The 22,033-nt window shown below is 41.5% G+C and overlaps 1 protein-coding gene across 1 annotated transcript; it reads right to left on the minus strand.

The window, feature by feature from the left end:
- Window positions 1–972: 972 nt before the first annotated feature.
- cdc40 (cell division cycle 40 homolog (S. cerevisiae)) lies at window positions 973–21,572 on the minus strand. The gene is made up of 15 exons (XM_072679163.1): window positions 21,387–21,572; window positions 20,415–20,501; window positions 20,174–20,303; window positions 19,546–19,632; window positions 19,320–19,459; window positions 19,132–19,228; window positions 18,819–18,958; window positions 17,208–17,282; window positions 15,174–15,219; window positions 13,759–13,860; window positions 13,074–13,189; window positions 12,474–12,607; window positions 4,470–4,546; window positions 3,245–3,389; window positions 973–1,716 (listed from the first exon to the last, which is right to left on the minus strand). Exons 1-15 carry the CDS (start codon window positions 21,567–21,569, stop codon window positions 1,539–1,541), a joined length of 1,737 nt encoding a protein of 578 aa, XP_072535264.1. The 5' UTR covers window positions 21,570–21,572; the 3' UTR covers window positions 973–1,538.
- Window positions 21,573–22,033: the final 461 nt, after the last annotated feature.

Below are 22,033 nucleotides of genomic sequence, written 5' to 3' on the forward strand. Positions count from 1 at the left end.
TTCCAGTCAAGGTGCAGCTTGCCAACTGACATGCAACCCAATATAAGATGTTCTGCATGTATATGTTCTGCACCAAACGTTCCTATATTACAGATGCAACTTCTTGTGTTCTTCCTACAACATTACAAAAGAGCAGGTTAATAAATTCCACTGTTGCTATGACATTCATATCCTTGGTAGGTGTCTAAACTTCTGACCAACTTCTGCAGTATTTAAATTGCATTTATTTTCACCCAATTTCCTCCCTAATTGTAGCTGAGCCAGTTAACCCACCCATTCACTCACTCGCTCACTACGACTTCCCTATCACTAGCAATACTCCCTATACTAACAGGGCGAAGACAAGCACATGCCTCCTCCAATACATGTGAAATTAGCCACCGCCTCGTTTCAAACTGCTGCTAATGCATCATCACCAAGTAGCTAACGAGGCTGGAGGGAAGAACAGGATCCCTAGCTCCGATACATCAGCCAACTGACGCCTGTGCCGGCCAGCAACGCAATGGGAGCAAAAAGGGGAAAGAGAGAGCAGCATCTACCCAACCAGAGTGTGCATGGCCTATTGTGTTCTCAGGTTCCGGGTGTTGATGGCCAAGCCGCAATCCTTGGGCCATAGTGCAAGTGTCTTAGTCTGCTTAGGCACAATTAAATCAATTTTTCCATTCATTTTTCATATTCTAAAATGTACTGTAATAAATGTAAGAATTTAATATAGAAATTGTATTATTAGGATGCTTAAAATTATTTGAAGAATTGCATCTAACCCAAGAAGAATTTACCATAGCGAATCATCCAGCTACGCACTGTTTAACATGGGTGACCCAGAGCTGAACTCATATGCTGACTCAAACTGCAAGTCAAAAAATAATAATTAAAAAAATAATACTAAATAATAATAAAATTAAATATATTATTCAGCTGAGGCCTTTCTCTAGTTCAGATATCAGCAATAACTACACACAAATCAATGGAAAATGTACAAAAATGTTTTATTATCTGGAGAAAGAGTCAATCTGATGACAATCTGAAGAAGCATGTTAAAACCGATAAACACTGCTTTCGTAACTCCTCATTAACAATGCAACGAAAACCACAAATGCCTATCCTCCACTGCTACTGTACAATACAGTAGTGCAGTGGCCAGCAACCCTGCTCCTGGAGATCTACTCTCCGGCAGAATTCAGCGCCAGCCCAAATCTAAGCAAATAATTAGGTGAACTCATTATATGGATCCGATGTGTTCAATCAGGATTAGACATGAACTCCTCAGGAAAGAAGATCTTCAAGCTCAGAGTCTCTGAAGTGGAAGGGAGAGTAAAAAATAAACTACAAGTTGGGACTGGATGCCAGTCCATAACCTTTAAAACCTTAGTCTTTGTACGAAAAAACGAGCAAAAGCCAATATCAAACATCCTGAGAAGGCCATGCCGAGGGAGAACAAAAGGACTGCTGGACAAGTACGATACAACGCCGAGCATTAAAGATGATGAGCTGGCAAAAAGATGCTGTTCTGGCTCTCTATCCCTTTCGGTCTTTTTTCAGTCCCACAGTTTGATCTGTCCGTCCCAGCCGCAGGTGATGACCTTGGAGGTTTCGTGAGGATGCCAGAGAGCGCTGATGCACACTTTATCGTGCGCTTTGATTCGGTGGTACAGCTTGGTGGTCTTCCAGTCCCAGATATTCAGCTTTCCATCAGCGTCACCCGACACCACGTAACTAGAGAGTTTAAAGAGGGGAGTACATAATGATATTGTATTTAGGAGCATAAATGCATCATGATATTCAGACATACAGACAAAAGGACAGATTTAAAAACCTGCTATGGAAACCTTTTAGTACAATGATTTGTATTCTGCACAACATTCAGTCATACAGGTCTATTTATGTTCTCTTTGAAGTGGAAAAATGCAGTTCTGTGTTTGAGTTCTGACTATCCATGTTATTCATATTGTTAATCACGATAACATCTCAGGTTTATGCTGAAAGTCATATCGTACACCTCTCATCATAATACACATACATGAGACCTATTTAGGGTAGGCCTGTCAGGAGAATTACGTTATCGACTGTTCGCACAATATATGGACGTGACCTCAGTTTCTTTGCTGACCTTGATATTGCCCACTGTGTTTCCTTGCACTGTTTATTTACATAAAAATGAACATCACCCACATTTCAGCCAGTCGTGCATTGTCCAACACCTCAATAACAACGCCTCCATGTACACAGGGCACACTGCGATAGATGAAGATGCCAGTTTAGGGCCTGTTCATGTCTGGTATTAAGATTTGTCTCGAATGATCTGACCACACATATTAATGTAAGGCCTATGAAAAGTACAGCTTGAATGGAGGAAAATGCTATGGGGAAAATCTCAGGTCAGAGAACAGGGGTAATAATAATTAGCTCCAAGTAATGAGCCGGATTAATTTCCCCAGGTGGGTGCAGAGAACAGTATGTATGCTCAAAGGGTGTTAGGTTCTGACTATAGAGAAAACCGGCTTGTATAGAGCCTCTCTCAGCTCAGCTGTTAAGCTATATATAAATGCAATTTTCACATTTTATAAACGTGAGGTTGAGGGGGGGAGGGGAAAACACACCCCACATTAAGTATTACTACTCAAAATCAGGTGGATTTCGGAGGTGTCTGACTTATTTAAACCTCAGACATTTAATTTGCTTTGCTTATGATTGTTGAAGTGAGAGGCATTAACATGGCGAAATAGCTCAGACACCTTCAGAAAGAAGGTTGTGGATGTGCAGGAGTCTGGGAAGGGGGTTAAAAAGATCTCAGAACGGTTTGCAGCCATTCCACTGTCTGCTAAAAATATTACAAGTGGAGAACCTTTGAAACAACTGCCAACATGGCCAGATCAGGCCGCCCGAACAAGTTCAGCCCAAGAGCAGACCAAATGATTTGTAGCAGATTTCAAGTCTTGCTGTGAAGCATGGTGGAGGTGGAGATGTCATGGTCTGGGGCTGCTTTGCTGCTGTAGAGTCTGGAGAGCTCTCCAACATAGAATCCACTATGCAGGAAGTATACAGAGCTATATCTATGACTCACTGATCATTACTGTAGCGGTGTGAAGATTGGGAGAGAACGTCATCTTTCCATCTTCTTAGCTTTTTTTAAAAAGGATTTCTGACATTCAGGTTTCCACACAAACATTTTACTGCTTCATTTACTGGTCAATTTTTCTCTTTTCCATCATTTTCTGAGCCTGCATCTGAGGAAAACACTTACCTCATATCTGGAGAAAAGTCCACCTGGCAGGCGTATCCAGCCACCATGTGACCCTTGAAGATTTTCTTCTTGTTCAGCCTGAATCGGTTCTGAGCCCCAAAAATAAGGATCTGATTATCCATGGATTGACAAGCTAGCCATTTCCCTATAAGAGAGAGAACCCCATATCTAAATCACACATTTGAGAAGTGCAGAAAATAACCATTTCAACAATCACAGTAATAGTCAAGTATCTGACGTGGTCGGGCAAGCCAGCAAACTGCAGAACAGCACTTTCAGAAATGTCTGCCATATCAAGTAAAAGGATTAACAGTCACAAAACGAACGTCTCTAAATAAATTGCATGAGAGGACAGGAGGAACCTAACGTATTTCACCTGTCCAAACATACATGAAACAGTCAGCATGAACAAAAGCAACTGTTTGCTTCTCAAGCCGTGATCCCTTTGATCAGCTGAAGCACGTACTTGAGCTGCATCGTGCCAGCTTTCATCTCTGAGTACTTGTCTGACGGAGGCTCCTTGTGCTGTTTGTATGAGTCACACACACACAAATTCGTTAGATAATCATTTAAAACTCACTCAAGCCCCCCCCCCCCAACCCCCTTCCTCCAAAAAGCAAAACATTCTGAATACAAGCTGCACTCTTTCAGTGTGCTCTCTCGCGTTCTTACACACGCACACCACTTACTGAAAAAGGAGTGGGACAAATGGTCACTGCAGCTCATACCCTACACTCAACCTCCTATTTTACCACCCATAGTGTTTGACATTGCTGCTGCAAAATACCAACAAAGACGAGGAGAGAGGCTATTTACTCCAACCCATCCATCTTTCTGTACTGCTGTTGAGAGAAACAGAAATCGCACAAAAGACAAAAAAAAAAAAAAAAAAAAATCACACAAAAGACAGAAAGTGACAACACTTTGCCATTTTGTCTTTCTGCATTTTGCCCCTCTGTGAATGAACAGTCATTTCTCTCAATGACTCGCAAATCTTTTCATAAATTATTCACCAGCAGGAAGGAAATAATATGTGTAAGAACAAACGTGAACATGCCCCACAGGGACGCTAGAGGAAATATAGAGAGAATAACAGTTAAAAGGCAAAACATGCACAAATGCTCACGTTAGGGAGTACAAGTCACAAAGCATTTAATAAAGGATGTGGTGTGTGTGTGTGTGTGTGGGGCACAGGCCACAGGCCAAGTGATGTTTGAACACTAACCGTTGGGTGAAAGAGTCACTGCAGGCATTGAATGCATACTGGGCTCTGCAATGTATTTGAAGTCCACAGGAATGTCCCTAAAAAAAACAAAAAAACCCCAGAACAAAATAATTAAAAACAAGCAGTCAAGAAACTAGGGGTCCTGGGTTGGACATTTTCACAGCTTGATTATCATATATAAAAAAAAAAAAACACAATATAAATAACAATATTAAGACAATTTGTGTTTGAATTTTGTCCCTCCATTCTAAATTCATTCTAGATTCTAAAAAACTTATGGGGAACGTGACCATAACCAACCACACATGCATTTAGTTCAACATAATAAACGATCAATTTCCTTAAACATTACTTTTGAATAAGTACTTTATCCTACGGAACAGACCTTTATTTTTGTGTGAGGAGGGTTGAGGTGCTTAAGAGAAAAATACTTTCCCTTAGCTATCGGTGTTAAGACTGTGGTTGCCATAGGATTCTCTTTAGGAACTGTAGCCAGGAAGGGGAATAAAAAGCAAAGCTAATATACCAGTGCTGTGAAGTTCATGTCCCTGGGTTAGGCTGAAATGTAATGGCTGCTCGATTTTGTTGCAGGTGGCTTAAATATGCAGAGAGCCACTCAGGTTTGATACACTATAGCTTGTAGATGGAAATGTGAATCTATACTTTGGAAAAGCCAACGTGGAGGTGACTGTCTCATAATAGACCATGACTAACTGTGACCGTAAAGTGTGTACACAAACATGGCTTCTCTGTGATAAGAACCAGTTTGAATAACAGCAGGTCAAAAGTACTGAATGTTCCTTTTGCATCTCCCTTTTTCCTTTGTTTGACACCAATACTGTGTTCGCAGACAGATGAATTATACCAAATGAGAACATGAGCAGACAGAACATGGCGAATCTTTTTGCCAAAGAGTTGCACCACAGATGCACCTCAGATAAATCTGAGCACAAACTTTACATAAGCCGCCTTCTTTATTGTTCGTCAGCTGTGGTGTTTTAAAGACTGAATAAAAGGCAGAAGCCAAAGCAATTTTAGGAAGGTCCAAGGTCCATTTTAGGATCTGTAAACTCAAAAACATGTAATTATCAAATATCTGAACATAAATGGTCTCGAAAATGACCCAGAAGAGAGGCCTACCGCATTTCTTTCTTTTTAGTGTGAAGTATAATTATATAATTATATTGGGTAGAGGAGTAACCCACACAAAGCATAGAGACAGAATGGTGGGCTTGAAGCTTAGGTTGGCTTATTTGAATTTTCTGTTCCACCTTAAAATGTGCAGCTGTTACATTCTTATTACCCGACATTCAGACTAAAGAGTGATGTAACACCAGCATCCTTTAATGTGGAACACAAAATCTGAATAATAAGCTAGTTTTAAGCCTAGTCACAGACTATATACACTATACTATACACAATCATCAAACAAGTCATCAGTTCCAAATAGCAATTTTTCCAATTCTGACTAGCACCTTTACTAGAAGCTAGCTAGACAGGCTCTTCAGTTTGCCCACAATTCAAATAAGGTTAATAAACTGAAATGTCACACACCATATTATAACACAGTGAAATGTACCGTTTAAAAAGAGGCAGCTGATAACCCAAATAGAGCAAAATTTTAAACATATAATAAATAATGCATGATGCATAACCACACATCTGCTAATTATTTGCTACTCTGATGTGGGGGAATTCCTGTCAGAATTTTTACAGGGAGTAAATGTCCTTGCTTTTTACAGTGGGCCCCTCAATGTATAAACAAACTGCCTGTTGTCATTTACGTAATAAAAAATGGTGAATAACATGGGTCAAAATTTGTTCTTACATTTATGCTCATGCTTTAAAAATCTGCTCGCATCTTTATATATATATATATATATATATATATATATATATATATATATATATATATATATATATATATATATATATATTTTTTTTATTTATTTATTTATTTATTTATTTTTTTTAAAGGAGCAAATTTGAGCACTTTGCTGGCACTGTGAAAGCCAGCAGTAGCTGTGCTGACTAAACAATCTAGAGTGGAACTCACTAATACAGACAGTCAGCCTCACCTCAGGACCGTCCTACTCCAGTGGAGGGGGCCTGCATGAAAACTAGCTGAAGCAGTTCAACACTAATCTTCTGGGCAACAGCCAGTCTGCTGTAAGATCTAGGTATGGAAATTCACTGGGGCTTGTGCTTTCTGCAAGCTTGCAGAGGCAAGCGATACAGACGTTTGTGTTAATGTCACTTATTTTAGGCAGAATTACAGAACAGTACCAAAGTAACTCCTGGGTTCTTAGCTGGTGAACATTTCAACAGCAAAGCTCATTTAAAATGTTCTTGCGAGGATCAGAACAGTGTGTGCTGTTTATCTAGACGTATGATGTTCAAGCCAAAAAGCTGTACTTCGCCATCTGTGGTGATTCTAATTTTCAGAAAAGCCCAGGTTTGTGAATTGGTTGTCCTGCTTGTAATGACAGCGCATGCATAAAAGAGCACCAGTTATACTGAGAGGAGACCGTTTTCCCCTTCTGATTTGCATCAACACTGAATCAAGAGTTTAACAGACAATCAGAGGGACCAAATCATGGATTTCTTTTCCTCCCCTTTGCTCCCTAATTTGGACTGCCAATTACCCAACCTGTATGTAATCTCCCCACATGGCACGTGATGCCCCATACCAGTGACGGCACCTTCAACGCACCACCTGCAGACGACAGTGACGGCCAACACCACAGCAAAGAGATGTGGGCAGAGCTTGTGTGTCAACAAACAATTATTTGATACTGAAATATCACCTTCACTGTCAGAATCAGTCCACACATCAGACTTTTAAATGATATCCAGCACTGGTCAGCAACGAATTTCATTTAAGACAGTCCAGCAAGGTTCTCAGTAATAGGTTATGACAGACATGTCATCACAGCCACCTATTTGAGCTGCACAGGTAGTGACTGCCACATTTTAGAAAGAAGCATCAAGAAAGTGTCAGTCTAGAATAGGTCCAGCTTTGACTACTTTCTAACGGTGTGTGGCTGCAGCTTAGAGATATAGGTTAGAGAGGACCAAGAGCTGCAAGGTTTTGCTTCCAGTCTTCCTCTGTGTATATAAACGCCTGCAGTCCAGTCTTCCTCCTTGTATAAGCTTAGTGCTCCCACTCACACAGTGTGTGCCTCTGTGAGTTCAATTCAGCCCCCACAATTCTTTATTGGAGTAGTTGCTATTATATATTTTTAAACCAGCCTTCAAATAGGGAAGTGTGAACACAAGCCAGAGTAGAAATCCCAGGAGGGTAAATCACAGGAAATTAACTAATTTGTGAACATAAGCAAATATGTTGTTGATTTAATTATCCTACGATGTACTGATATATTCTGAGGCATGCGATTTCAAACATCTGCACAGCCAAGCAACAACAGAAACATCTGAAAATTGGATAATGGACATTCCTCAAATAGCTGCTCTATTTTGTGACCGAAAAAAATTTCTGTATTTGGAAGGTATGAATACCTTGATTTGATTAGATGAGATTAGTTTACTGTGATATGGATAAGGACAATATACAAAACATAGACAAAAGTATTGGGACACCTGTTCATTTACTGGTTATTCCAAAATCAGATTCACGTTCTTCAACAAGAGTGTAAGTGAGGTCAGGATATTAGATGATCACCACCCCACCTCACAATTAATCCCAAACATACAGGATGGAGCACCATCTATTATTCCAGAGAACACGGCTCCACAGCTCGATGATTGGTGTGTGTGTGTGGGGGGGGGGTGTTGGGGGGTGTTGGGGGGTGTTATCTGCTCCAGGTTTACAAGCCCTACTCGTCTTTACAGGGTCTAGACAAGCTGTGTGCATTTGCACATCTGAGTCAATAGGCTATGAGTGCAACTAAAAAGTAGACAAATGCATTTATTATAAGGGGTGTCTACAAACATTTGGACACAATGAGCACAACACAGTGCTGAATATTGTAAATCCAGAGTTCTTTTTTTTTTTTTTTTTTAAAGGCCTGGCTATGAAATTACTGCAAGCAAGCACCTTCTCTTCATTCATCCAATAGCTCTGGAGCTTGAAATGGGAAATCGAGGTCTGTATGTGTGTAAGTGATTCAAAGTCCATTCACTTCACCAAACAAAAACACCATTATATTTCACTGCAGACAAATGTCTACCTTTTTCCACTGCACCGAACGCTCTCTTTTCTCTCTCTCTCTCTCTCTCTCTCTCTCTCTCTCTCTCTCTTTCACACACACAGCTGGAGGGCTTCAGTGGACTCGGGGTGAGAAGGCCTGTAAAATGGGGCAGCACTGAAACCTGAGCGATCCTAGACACTGAACACAAAGGACAAATCCCTTTAGACAAGACTACCAGCCAAAAATAACTCTTAACAGGGGGTGGGGGCCAAGAGTGAGCAAGCACACAAGAGACAATACAGTGTGTGTGTGATTGAGAGAGAGTGTGAGAAAGAACAGTTTACTACCAATACCAAACTGACTTCTTCCCCCAATTCCTCTAAACATGGTGTTCAGTCCATCTAGCTCTTCCTCTCCCTCATATGCCTCCAGTCCTTTTCATCATCTACCGCCTCTCCTCCCTCCACTGCTTTTAGATCTCCCTTTCTTTTCTTAGTGCTTGCTTTGTTCCCTTCTCTGCATATTTTCATCTGCTCTCTGGCTGCTGATCTCTCAAATCCCTCCATCTGAGCAGCTTTCGTGGGAAAATAGAGAACAAACACCCTCAAGCCCACGCACTCCATCACACACACGCACACACACTCAGTGTCTGCGTGAGCATTGAGCTAGGTGGCATCTGTAGTAGGGCAGCAAAACCCTGTACTGGCATCCGGCAAGGGCAAGCATTCCAGCTCATTTCCTCGGTAAAGTCTTCAAAAAGGTGCACTAAAACTCCCTGCCCTGTACACCATTAAACCCTGCGGTCTCAACTGAACCAAATGTGCATTATGTATAACCAACTTAGCATACTTTGTGGCTTCTGTCAACATCTATTTAGTAGTCAAGGTCACAATAATGAAAATTCCTGGTTTCACTTTTTAATTTTAAAATTACCTTCTGAGACGAGAGCCTTCATCAATAAGCCAGTCTGGTACAGACATACAATACATTCAATCTAAAAACAATTTTATAAGCCATCCTTTCTAGCATGTAACAATTTGTAAAGCAGCTACTTTCACAACAAGCCTGCATCACTGTTAGGAGCTGTTAATAAATGCATGTATAAGTGCATTGTATTTAATTTGCTGCATGTACAAATAAGCAAGCACACCAGTCAGTTGTAGTAAAGCGATCGTCATGAGCAAAGGATGGGATATGACTGATGTCCAAAAGGTCACGATAATAGGCAGATGTTTTACAGCTGCCATCATGAAGGTGAACAGAGACACATTAAGTGCATCCCGACAGCATAACAGTGGTGCTTCACAGGCCAATGATGCCTAAAAGAAACTGTGAAACCAACAAATGGTACAGAGCAGTCGGCACGCCATAGAGAACCAGTTAACCTCTATAATGAACACCTTTCATCAACTAATACAGTCCAGCCATGTCTCGCTAATGTCACCTGAGCCAAAAGTGGTTATTCCCACCCTACCCATTAGGTATGCTGAAAAACATAGCCTTTAGAAGGCCATAAAATTAGGCACATACAACCTGATGACAAATTCAAATGACAAATACAAATTCCACCATGTCTTTATTTAAAAACTAGGAGAACAAAATGCAGAAGCAGTGTGTGAAAAATTTTTTACTTATACTGCTTCCATAAGAATGAATAGAGTAGGTAGCAGACAAGTGCTGCTAATCCAAAGCTCTTGATTAAGCGAAGCGTGAACACCTCCATTAAAGCAGAGGGATTGGCCATCAACCTGTGAGGGGTTAGAAGGCTGTTTCCAAACAATCTGAAGTCCATCATTCCACGGTGAGAAAGACTATTTACACATGGAAAACATTCTAGATGATTGCCAATCTTCCGAGGAGTGAACGTGCCAGCAAATTCACCCCAAGGTCAGACTGAGAAATGCTCAGAGAAACTCTACAGGCTTGAGCATGTTAAATATTCAAGTTCAGAACAGATTGAAGTTTGCATCTGAACAAACCACAAGACCTCTGGAACAATGTCCTGTGGACAGATGAGACCAAAGTGGAGATGTTTGGCCATTCTACACAGTGCCACGTCTGCAGAAAACCTCAGCATATCAGCACAAACTCCCCATACTTATGGTCAGGCACGATGGCGTGATTTGGGCTTGTTTTGCAGCCACAGGATCTGGGCACCTTGCAGTCAACCATGAACTCTCCATAACAAAGAATTCAAATTTGAGGCCATCTATCCAACAGCTAAAGCTTGGCTGAATTTGGGCCATACAACAGGACAATGATCCCAGCAGCAAATCTACAACAGAATGGCTGAAAAAGAAAAGACTCAAGATGTTGCAATGGCCTAGTCAAAGTCCAGACCTCAGCCTAAATGAAATTCTGTGGCAGGACCTTAAGAGAGACGTACATAAACAAATTCCCACAAACCTCAATGTACCGGAGCAACATTGTAAAGAAGAGTGGGCCAAAAATCCTCCAAAACGATGAGAGAGACGGATATAGTCCTACAGAAAACCACCATCACTAGTTATTGCTACTTATTGTTAATAAGCAGATGTTTAATTATTATGCTCTGATTCTCTCCTTTTCACATGTCTGTATATATGGATATGAGGATGGTTTTACCTAAAGTAACGTAAGTAGCTACTAGTCTCAAACTAATTTATTAAGCATCAAAACTTAGAATTGACGTTCACATCATGCAGCCCCATTTCTGTTCTTCAGCTTTAGCCACTGTACAAACCTGCTGTGCGCTTGAATCTTCTTTAGCAGCGGTACACAAAGCTAATGTGCAAATTGGAAGAAAAAGATACCAAAAGCTTCTAGGAATGCAATTCAAAAACACAAGCCCTCCAGAGAGCTGCCAAAACCTACTACAAAACAGCAACTCAAATTTAAATATTCATTATCTAGTGTCTGTGTGTGAGAGGCTGATCCGAGCTTATTTACCTAGGGAACACACTCATTTCTGAAAATATCCCAGGTGTCCCAGTGATTGGCACATTGCAAAAGAAAAACAGTCTCTCTCGTTTCTCTCTCCAGCCGGAAACAAAGTTAAATAATAAAAATAAAAAAAATAGGAGGAGGAGAAAAAAAACAAAAAACAAAAATAAATAAACCACAACTATTCAACTGCACTGGAAAAAGCTCTATACATAGCCTTTAAAGAAATGCCCACACAGCATGCCAGATGGCTGAACCTTGTACAGCCTTGTAGAGACATTAAGTTGAGCCTCATGTGTCTCAGATCTGTCCTATTGTTCACTCAGACACACTGACTGGGTGAATCATACTTTCTCTACGAGATGCAGCTATTAAAGCACCACTGTCTCACTGGATGAACTGCAATTGCTGAGAAGCCAAACCAGTCAAGACTCCACACAATTGCTCTGGCTGATGTACTGCATGTTAACATTTAGAGGTGGAATATTGGTATCGGTGGGAGTTGGTATCAGACAGATATCACTGGACAATGATGGATCAGATATGAGAAGGAAGGGGGAATTTATATATATCCATCTAATCTTGGAAAAAATGTAGCCTGAAATAGCATACTGTTGTGGTGCAGTAGAGTGTTAAACTAACAACTGTTCATTTCAAAGCATACAATGCAATACATAAAGACTCATATCTATCACTACTCAAATTTTCAGTCTCAAAATATTGGTCTGGGAAAAGAAAAAGTTGTCTTAAGCCATCTTGAAAAATATCGGATTCCACCCTAATCCACCCACACTGGCTACCCTTCTGGGGCATGGCTTATACAGCAGCCAGGCATTACCTTTTAATACGGTCGTGTACAACAAGGGAATAGAAATCGATATGATTTTTTTTTCCTTCCATCTGGTAATGTGACTGCACTTGCCCTACTCACCATTCCCACACACGCAGACTCTTATCGTCGGAGGTGCTGACAAAGCGTCGGTTCTCATCCACAAATGTGATTGTGTTGACGGCTCCCAAGTGACGGTCATACTCCTGAACCACCTCCCCAGAGCGGATGTCCCACTAGGAGGGAAAATAGTGACAGCAACAGTGTTTAGCACACCAAATCTGAAATTGCTTATGTTCAGAAGTGGTTGATTGTGTGGTGTGGGAGCAAAAGAGACAAGAAGAAAGGGGGAAAGAGTAGAAGACGTGCTCCTTTAGTCTTGGTACAATCAGAGCTGAAGGATGTAAAAGGACTTGGTTTACACTTCCTCTCTCTGACTCCTGCAGGGCAGGTAGTTTATGGAGGAGATAGATCTACCAACCTCATGTGGATCTACCCATCCCTTACACTTTCTCCACAGGAGATATATACACACACACACCGCTCTCCCTCTCTCTTCTAGAAACCATTATCCATGAAATAAGGTCCTATCTTCAGATGTACTGAGGGTTACCATGACCCCCTCTTGGGTGTGAGGTTGTGTGTGATTGTTGGAGAGGGGGTGTCAATGTCTTTCTCTGATGCATGCACACACATACTTACCTGCACAATCTTTTTGTCGGACATTCCAGCTACAAACAGGTTTTGTTTGTCTTCATCTGGATTGAACTTTACACAGTAGGGAACTTTTCTGTTCGTGAACCGGGAGATGCACTGACCTGAACACAGAGGAGAAAGATCAAGCCATGTCAAGCAAACATGCCTGGAGCACAGAACTGCACTAATGAAAGTAATGACGTGACTACAGCGCAAGCTGCTTTAACAGAGCTGATCTGGAATCAGCCCTGCTTGCCCTGTGTCTATGTCTCCCCCTGGTGGAGGAGCAGAGAGTGGGTCGACTGCATCTGGACAGAAGTGAAAATATGCCTGTTGCACTATAGAATAGGTGAAAATCAATACTGACCAAAACACTGAAGTAAGCAATCCACACATACAGAAGCTGTCTACTTATTTTGGTAATATAGCGTCCAACATGAACATGCTATTGGTCATTTGGTCAGAGACCTCTGCTATTTTGTGTTTCCTTTGTTGGATTTGAGTTGGACAGACTACACTGGTTTCATAAGCAGCTCCTTTCCCCTTTAATACTGGACTGCAGCTCTTCAGAACATGATTGCAGATAAATTCCGACTCCTGAAAAGCCTTGCAGAAACCTAGTGAGGCATGCAAAACATTTACCCCTTGAAACTGGAGTGTGCGAGCCGGTTCGTGTGTGCGTGTCACTCACCCGTCTCTGAATCCCACAATTTCAGATAGCGATCATAAGCAGCGCTGAGAAACTGAGTGCCGGAGTTATTGAAACAGATATCCCGCACTGCCTTACTGTGACCTGCAAGAGAGAGGAGGATAATCCAGTTAGGGAGAAAGCAAGAGTGAGAGAATTGTCAATTCTCTAAAGGGAAGATGAAAAGAACTGTCCTTGCTTCATTGTTTTACTACATTACATTCAAGTAAATGTAAAGGACATGAAAAAGAAACAGATAATCTGAGGAGTTTCGTTTGAAAGGGACAGAGAGAGAGAGAGACGATCTCTCCTTATCCCTCTGTACATTAAAAGCGGCCAGTGACAGCAGTTAAAAGACACTGGTTTCGGGATGTTTCTGACGGCCTGCCGGCTGTAACCAGGGCAATAGCGGTAACCCATAGATATTCTGGCAGGTGGTAGGCAGCAGCGCTCGTTAATGATGCCTCCAGCAAGCAGGCCTGCAGGTACCGCTGAGGCTTTGGGAGGATGCTGAGATGTGTTAAGGACAGATTTAGCACCTTAAAAGACTTATGTGCCTTCCCTCTCCCACTTACCGCATGGAAGTGAGACAAAATGCCAGGCACAGAGCAGAAACTGCAGATCCATTTTCACAGCAATTACACAGAGACAGTAATGGACATAAGTAGTACCTTTAAAAGAGCTTGTATTAAAAGGAACAGCATGAGCGAATTTCCTATGAAGGAAAGTTCGGGGCAACCAATTAATATAAATGGGAAGTGGTGAAATATCATATTTCACAGAGGCATTTAGAATCATAAAGTCTCAAATAAGGAATTCTCCCTCACTCTTTACTGTCCATCCATCCATTTGAACTCCACTTTTCAGATGTGTGTGTGCGAGACCTGTCTCTCCCTCCCCCCCTTTGCCCTCTAACTCTTGAATAATACATGGCATCTTGAAAAGCTAAATCAGTCCAGTGGAAAAAGCCCATTTCCACTCGTCCAAACTGTCCAAATGCCCCTTAAACACTTGAATAAGATTCCTCTCACATTACCTTTGCTCTTCTCTGCCTAGAAAACCCTGACTAAGGCAAGCGAAAGCCTCCAGTCGTTTCTGACAACGTTCAATAAACAGAGCTGAGAGGAAGAGTGCAAGACTCAGAGAGACAGGGCCGTATGTTCTGAGAGCCTTTTGTTTTCCTCATCCTCAGACTGATGAACTGCTTGCCTTGAAGAGCAAATGTAATAATAAAAGAATATCAAATCACTGGATTTATTTGAAGCGCATCTTTTTGTACGTCATGAAAACTATGAATGAAGACAACAAGGTCTAATTTGCTTTTAATATTGTACTACAAATATGCTGAAAACTGCATGGATTGAGGAACAAACAGTTACACTCAAGGAATAAGCAGTGTGAGTAAAGAGAGGTCCTACCAATGAATGTCCGTAGGCATCTCCTGTCATTGTAGACCTCCCACAGCTATAAGACATAAAGCAAATCTTTAAAAAACAACATGGCATGAAATCTAAACAAAATAAAGGCTGCTCAATGGGTTGCATTTTTACAGGATAGGAGTTTCAGTGATAAATGCAACTTTAAGAGCTACAAGGACTGAACAGATCGAATAACATCTGCATTTTACCATTGCTGTGTTAATAAAACCCTGGCCACCACCACATAAAGCCATACTAGAGGACATGTGGCTTAAAACGTACACACAAAAAAGCAGTCAGTCTATAGCAGCTTTCAACATACATATTCAAAAGCGAACTGAATGTTACCTCAGCCAAAAGCTCTTTACAGTTGTGGTCAGAGGTTTACACACACTTATTATGGGCATAAATGCCATGGCAAGATCAGGCTTACAATAATGTCCTCAAACCTTGCCCGATATGTTTGGTAGCAGCTATTAACAAGCTCCTGGCAGAATCCTGGATGGATATTTGACTACAAACCTGACTTTAGCACAGTCCGCATATTTTCCATAGGGTTAAGGTCAGGGCTTCCATCAGGTTAATGTTACTCCAATGTTAATTAACTCGTATACCAGTTTCATCTGACCAGCTAGGGGCCGGAGTTATGCAAAAGTATTCAGACCTCCTCCTTCATTATCCCATCCATTCTGTACAGGTTACCAGTTCCACAGACAACGAAACAGCTCCAGACCATGATGCTACCAACACCAGGCAACAGTTGGTACAGTGTTGGTACAGGGATTGAACACCCCACTTCCTCTGAACATTTCTCCAGAAGGCTTTTTCTTTGTCCAAGTGGTCAACTTTAGTAGAGCTTGAATGTGTCCATTTCAGAGCAAGGGCTTTATTGGACAGCAGCCTCTCAGTCCATGGCGTTAAAAAACCCACTAGTCTGTATACAGTGACAATGATGGTCCAGCAGCTTCCAGCTCCTGGCAGGCCTTTGCATTGGTGGTTCTTGAGTTGTTCCTGACCATTCAAGCCAATTTCTTCTCAGCTGAGGATTATAGTTTGGGTCTTCCTCCAAACCTTGGCAAAGTGGCTACACCTCCCACTTCCATTCCATTGATTTTGAAGTCTGCAGATGCTTTGAAATAGCTCCAAAAGCACCAGTGAATACATCTTTTATCAAAGATGTACAGTTCAAAGAAATCACTGAAAGCCATGATGAGCGTATGTAAACGTCCAACCACCAACTTCCGTCTCAAGATTTGTAATGGATATTTCTTGTGGCTTGTTTTGTTATAGTACTATAGGCGACAGCAGTGTGTGTTCAATTGTCAACAGAAATGCTTCCAGATGGCTTAATATCTGATCCATGATCTTGCGTGGCAACTGCATGGGGAGGCTTTGTTCAAGCCTGTCAATACAGAGCGATCTGGGTGCAGAGAATTGCTTCACAAACTGTATGCAACAGGGCTCTAAACATAAGCCCTACATGCAAAAGCCTCTTGTTGTTGTCGTCATTTTGTGCTCATCTTAAAAAGCCCCCTTAGCTTACCATCTCCTACAAGGCTCTTTCAAACACAGTTTGAGGTTTAAAATGTAAATAAGTTGTAATTAGGGGGGAAAAAAGAGCAAAAACTAAATTCCAGTGATGCTGAGTTTTAAAGAAGTCCGCTGTGTTCTCGATTCACAATTTGTGATCTAATAATAATATAATTAGTGATGTTTCCATTAATTCAACTTGTTCAAAAAATGTTCAAATTGTTCCTCACACAAAGCCCATGCCAGTAATAGAGGACATCGGTGCACAGGAATTTTGTATCATGCAATATGGTGAAGTGGTTCTACTTGCAGCAGCGACAGTCATTTTGACAAACAATCAATTATGGACAATTTTGAGCAACTGGGTGGAAAAACAATTTGTGGCAATTTTCCTCTCACCACCTACAAAGTAACACGAAATGAACAAAGCATTCTCTTTTCCACAGAGGTGCATTTGATTAATCCGTAAGCATGCTCTACACTATGGCGTTGAACAAAACATACCTTGATCTTGCAGTCCATAGAACAAGACAGCAGCAGGTGACCAGACATAGGAAACAAGCGAATAGCACTGACACCCTGCAAACACAAAGTGACATATTTTATGTGCAATTAAACCTAGTCTAATTCAAGGGCTCTTTAACAAAACATTATTTTTTTTCCCCCGACTTCAGCTGTAAACATATTTCAGAAGGTTGGGCAATACAAAAGCAGAGAGAAATGAAGGCATGCAGACACATTTCAGTAAGTGAAAGCATAATCAATAACTAATCTCAGATCAATAGCTTCAGACACTTAATAAATACGGGCCAGTGGTTCGAGGCCAAGCTAACTGCCAAAGTGAGTGCGAGCGGGCAAGACAGATAGTCACTGATCAAGACGTTCACCTCCACTGATACAGGAGAAGAACAAGGGAAAAAAAAAAAAAAAAAGCTGAGAGGCACAAAGTGAATATCTCAGGTTAAAAGACTAATCACAAAAGGACATAATTAATATAGTATTATATTCCTTATATATATTTTGGCAGTGGTATAGGAAAAACATGGCCGTGTAACGTATCAATAACGTAATCTTCAGGTGAGAAAACACAATGTCAGGACATCTCTGACAGAGCTGAAGCTGCATCATAGAACAAAACCTTGATCCAAAACACACAGGTAAGTCTACCACAGAACCAGACCAAAGAAAATAGAAATTTAATCCTTTAGAATGGCCTAGTCAGTTCAATACCTAGAATGGTAACTTTGCTGTAACAGTTCCGCAAAGACGAGGAGGCCAAAATTCATGTATGGTGTTGTGAGGCAACTACAGAATGTGTTTAGTTGTGGTCACTGCTGCTAAGACTGGTACAAACCGCTATTGAAAGGGGGATTGGGTGTTGAAACTGTCTTCTAAATCAATGCATGAACACAGAAGTAAAGAACCAAACCTTGTTCTTCTAACAACATTAATAACTTTACTGATAGCCAAAATGTTCAGACTACTTAATTTATATTTACAGAGATTTTATTAACTGTATTTATATACAATATAAGATTAATCATTTTACATTATGTTCTGGTGGTCAAAAGTTGTCTGCTGCACGTATTCTGAGGCAAAATGCATTCAGAGCCAACTGCATTTTCATTTCCACAGCCTTCCACCTCAGTCAGTCAATCAGGATGAGAGTATAGCATGCAAAGTAGAATAGGGGACTGTTTTTAATTGCTCATTGGAGCAATTTGCAGAGTACTAGACAAGGTGGAGAAGACTGGGGATTCTACATTCGCATCTGATCAGTGTAAAACTTGAGCGTGTTGCAAAAAAAAAAAAAAGACAGTCAGGCATGCTATCTAATACTGAAATCCAGCCGATTAACTCTGAAAATTAACTCTGCAACCAACTTATTACTACTATATTACTCCTAATACAACCCATCTAAGACAATCATTAAGACATATACATACTAAAAGAACCACACTACAGCAGTGGTTCTCAAACCAGTTCTTAATACATTTCTTTCACACTCTCAAAAACATGAACCCCTATTTTTCTTATTATGAGTGAGGTCTAAGCTATCTCTATCCATGTCTCACAGTCAATCAACCAACCAACACTCAAAGACACCACTCTCACCTTCGTATGCCCCGTCCAGACATGCAGTTGTTTTTTGGGCAGGTAGCATTTATCTGGTATGTCTGCAGAGCGTAGGTTGATCCCCACATCCTGCGGAACGTGCAGGTAGGAACGACCCTGGTAGTCGTATGCGTCTTTAACTGTAGTGACACAAATCAAAGAAACAGCTCTTTTAACCAAAGGAAAAGTCACTCTGGCAGATCGAGATGTCTTTTGGTGAGCCGTACAAGAGCAGCGTAAATTCATGTTAGGACAAAAAAGGTCCACCCTAAAAGAAAGCATAATGGTTTAGAAAAGTGACTGTGCAGCTTACCGTGTAGAATGGTCTTCTCCTCTGCGGGAGCCTCTTCCTCATTCCTTCCTTTCTTCTGCCTCTTTGCTATGATTTCATCCAACTCTTTCTGCTCCTCCTGTCAATCAAAAATATTGCCATCAAACCGAGAAATGACAAAGCATGTGTCTACAGAGAAGTTCCTTTCAAGAACATATGCAAGAGCTGACCTCGGAGGGTTTGGAAACATCCCTCTCATCCTGATATTTGGCCCAAGGTCCCAAGAAGCTGTCAATCTCAGATGCATCTCCTCCTTTCACCTTCTTCCTCTTCTCTGCCTTTTTTGGGCCAGCCTCAAACACAGTCAGACCTGTGGAGGGCAGAGGAGCAGATGTTTACAGCTGCTTGGAACTTTGCAAGTAGCACACCCAGATGAGCATAGAATAGGACTCCTACCCTTGTTTTTCTCTGCCTCATCCACGGCTCCGATATAGCTGCTTGATGAGACTTGACTGCTGTCCACAGATGGGTCCAAAGCATAGCCTGAGGGGCACAGCACACATTCAGTGATTGCCTGCTCTTAAAATGAGGTTTAAAGTAAATGTGTATCCCATGCTTAGTAGTTATAAATGTAAATGTTCTAGTAATGCTCAACATGGCTTCTGTTTATGGATGCAGTCCTACAAAAAGAGATGATACAAAGATGGACACTGAGTGAACAAACTTGCCTATAATTACTACTGTACACTACATAGACAAAGGTTTGTGGACATCTGCCCAACCATTGTTTTTTCCAAAATCAAGAGCCTCTACTTTTCTGGGAATGCTTTCCAACTAGATTTTGTAACACTGCTGTGTTTTCTGACTGCATTTGGCCACACATTTAGTACATCAGCTGATCCACAGCTCAATGCTCAAGGCTTTATACCTCTCAGACCCAACATAGGTTCATGTGCAGCCGCTCCAGAACATCGTATTCTGTTGAAAAAGCCTTCCCATAGTGATTAAACTAGCTGTGTGTGGTTTAACATGCTGTACGTGTGTCACAAGTGCCAATTGTTTAACATGTCAAGCTTGACCTTACCGAAAGTAGAAAACGTCCTTCTCTGTTGTTCGAACATGAAGTCGTTGACATGAGCAGGCTCTGCATATCCAGACAGCATGTTTCTGGGAGCAGCCATTTGTTGTGACTTGAACGGATTAACTGGTCCAAACTGCGATACACGATTAAACCATTTGAACAAAACATGCTTCTTCACAACCCTCATACGGCCAAGAACAACTTTAAACACACACTCAACCAAGTTCCAAATGACAGAACCTACCTCGGGTGCAAACATGGTGTCATAGGTAGGGTTGTAGTTGACCTCTTTGAGTGAGGGATCCAGATGTGTGCCTGTTTCAACATCTTCCTGCAAAAACCCCCCGAAAACAAAACAGCAACACTGTGTTAAAGTCCAAAGATGATCCACCAGCTAGAACATGTTCAGTGCCTAAAGTTTACTAGAGCTAAGGCCTATTAAACCTCTCATCCAAACAGGGCTGGCTTTCTCAAAATCCCCTGACTCCTAGATGGTAGAGAAAGCATCACAGTTAACACACACTCTCTATTAGTTAGTCTTCAGGAAGCTGGTCTCAGATTTTATTGCTGGACAGCTAGCTAGCTACACACACTAGCCTTTACACTAACGTTGCAGAGAAGCCAGGCAGCTGTACAGCCCAAAACATAGCTAGCTGTTGATGTTACTGCCTTCTACATCCAGCCACACAAAGCAGGAGCCACGAAGCAGTTCACACACATACACATGTTGATAGCTCATTTAACTTAGCTAGCTAGCAAGCAAGCTGGCTAATTCTCCTACACAGCTGTAGTCATATAACCAACACAAGCTTCCTATCTAAAACTCCTAAACACAGATGAAGAAAGGGGGATATCTGATCATACGGAGAGCTGGAAATGCTCCTGGACTTATAGGTTTACCACACATATCAAAGGACTAGCAACGGGAAAGACGTGTGTGAGCATTGCTAAACGGCCAATGGGAGCTTATAACCCGTTAGCTAGCTAGCTACATCCAACACTGCTCAAGGAATAATAACTTAAGTGACCGTATTTTGCCGTTTAAAGGTTGTCTTACATCTTGCCAGCTGCGTTATGCTGTTATTAGCGCTACGTGACTAAACTATGGGCCAGTTAACTCACTCACTCACTCAGTCAGTCAGCTAGCTAGCTAGCGAGCTACCATACGTAGCTAGTGCTAGCTTACGTTAGCGAGCTAGCCGAGTTAGCTAGCTACCTTCACGGCGACCTCAGGCGCTGAATTAAGCACGGCTAAACTCGCCGTTCTCTCAGATTTCAAAGGCTGAAGATGCGCGACGGCGTCGGGGTCTAGTTTTTCCGAACTCGTGTTGGACTCAGATTCGTTTTCTGAATCGGAGTCGCTGCCGTACGCAACGAGGGAACCGACCACGGCCGCCATCTTCGGTGTTGTTGGTTTACGTCAGAGGGTCCTAACGAGCACAGCTGGCTTAGAGAGTGTTATGTGGATGAAATCAGTCCATAACATTTAAGACTGAACCCCAGAACGACGAAATAAAAACAGTTTCATTAAAAAAAACCTTATTGTATGAATATATGGAATATTTATGGACATAATACTTCTTACACATTTATTGGCAGATGTGTACGATGATATTTATACACCTTCTAGGACGTTTAAGGTTGGACCGGCATGGGAATTTTACATCTGAGAATTTATCCATATTCAGCCAACTGAACGGTCTAACTTCAGTATCTACGCTCACTATTTAATCATCAATTTTAATGATGAATATCTATAATACCGAGATTCAGAATGAGCGAGAAATAACCCACACGTTGCTGACTCGGGCACCTCTGATTGGATGTTGGTCCGCAAGTGGGCGTCGCCTGTGTTTAACAGAC

Source organism: Salminus brasiliensis, chromosome 1 (assembly GCF_030463535.1).
Source record: "Salminus brasiliensis chromosome 1, fSalBra1.hap2, whole genome shotgun sequence".
In the NCBI taxonomy this organism is placed as follows: domain Eukaryota; kingdom Metazoa; phylum Chordata; class Actinopteri; order Characiformes; family Bryconidae; genus Salminus; species Salminus brasiliensis.

What these genes read in the sequence shown, in the direction of transcription:
- cdc40 (XM_072679163.1), bottom strand. Translation starts at nt 21,569, where the DNA reads ATGGCGGCCGTGGTCGGTTCCCTCGTTGCGTACGGCAGCGACTCCGAT. An exon ending in ACACCATGTTTGCACCCGAG is followed by an intron (nt 20,304 to 20,414) that starts GTAGGTTCTGTC and finishes CGTGTATCGCAG; the next exon opens with TTTGGACCAGTTAATCCGTT. An exon ending in AGTCTGCGTGTGTGGGAATG is followed by an intron (nt 4,547 to 12,473) that starts GTGAGTAGGGCA and finishes TGTTTTTTTTAG; the next exon opens with GGACATTCCTGTGGACTTCA.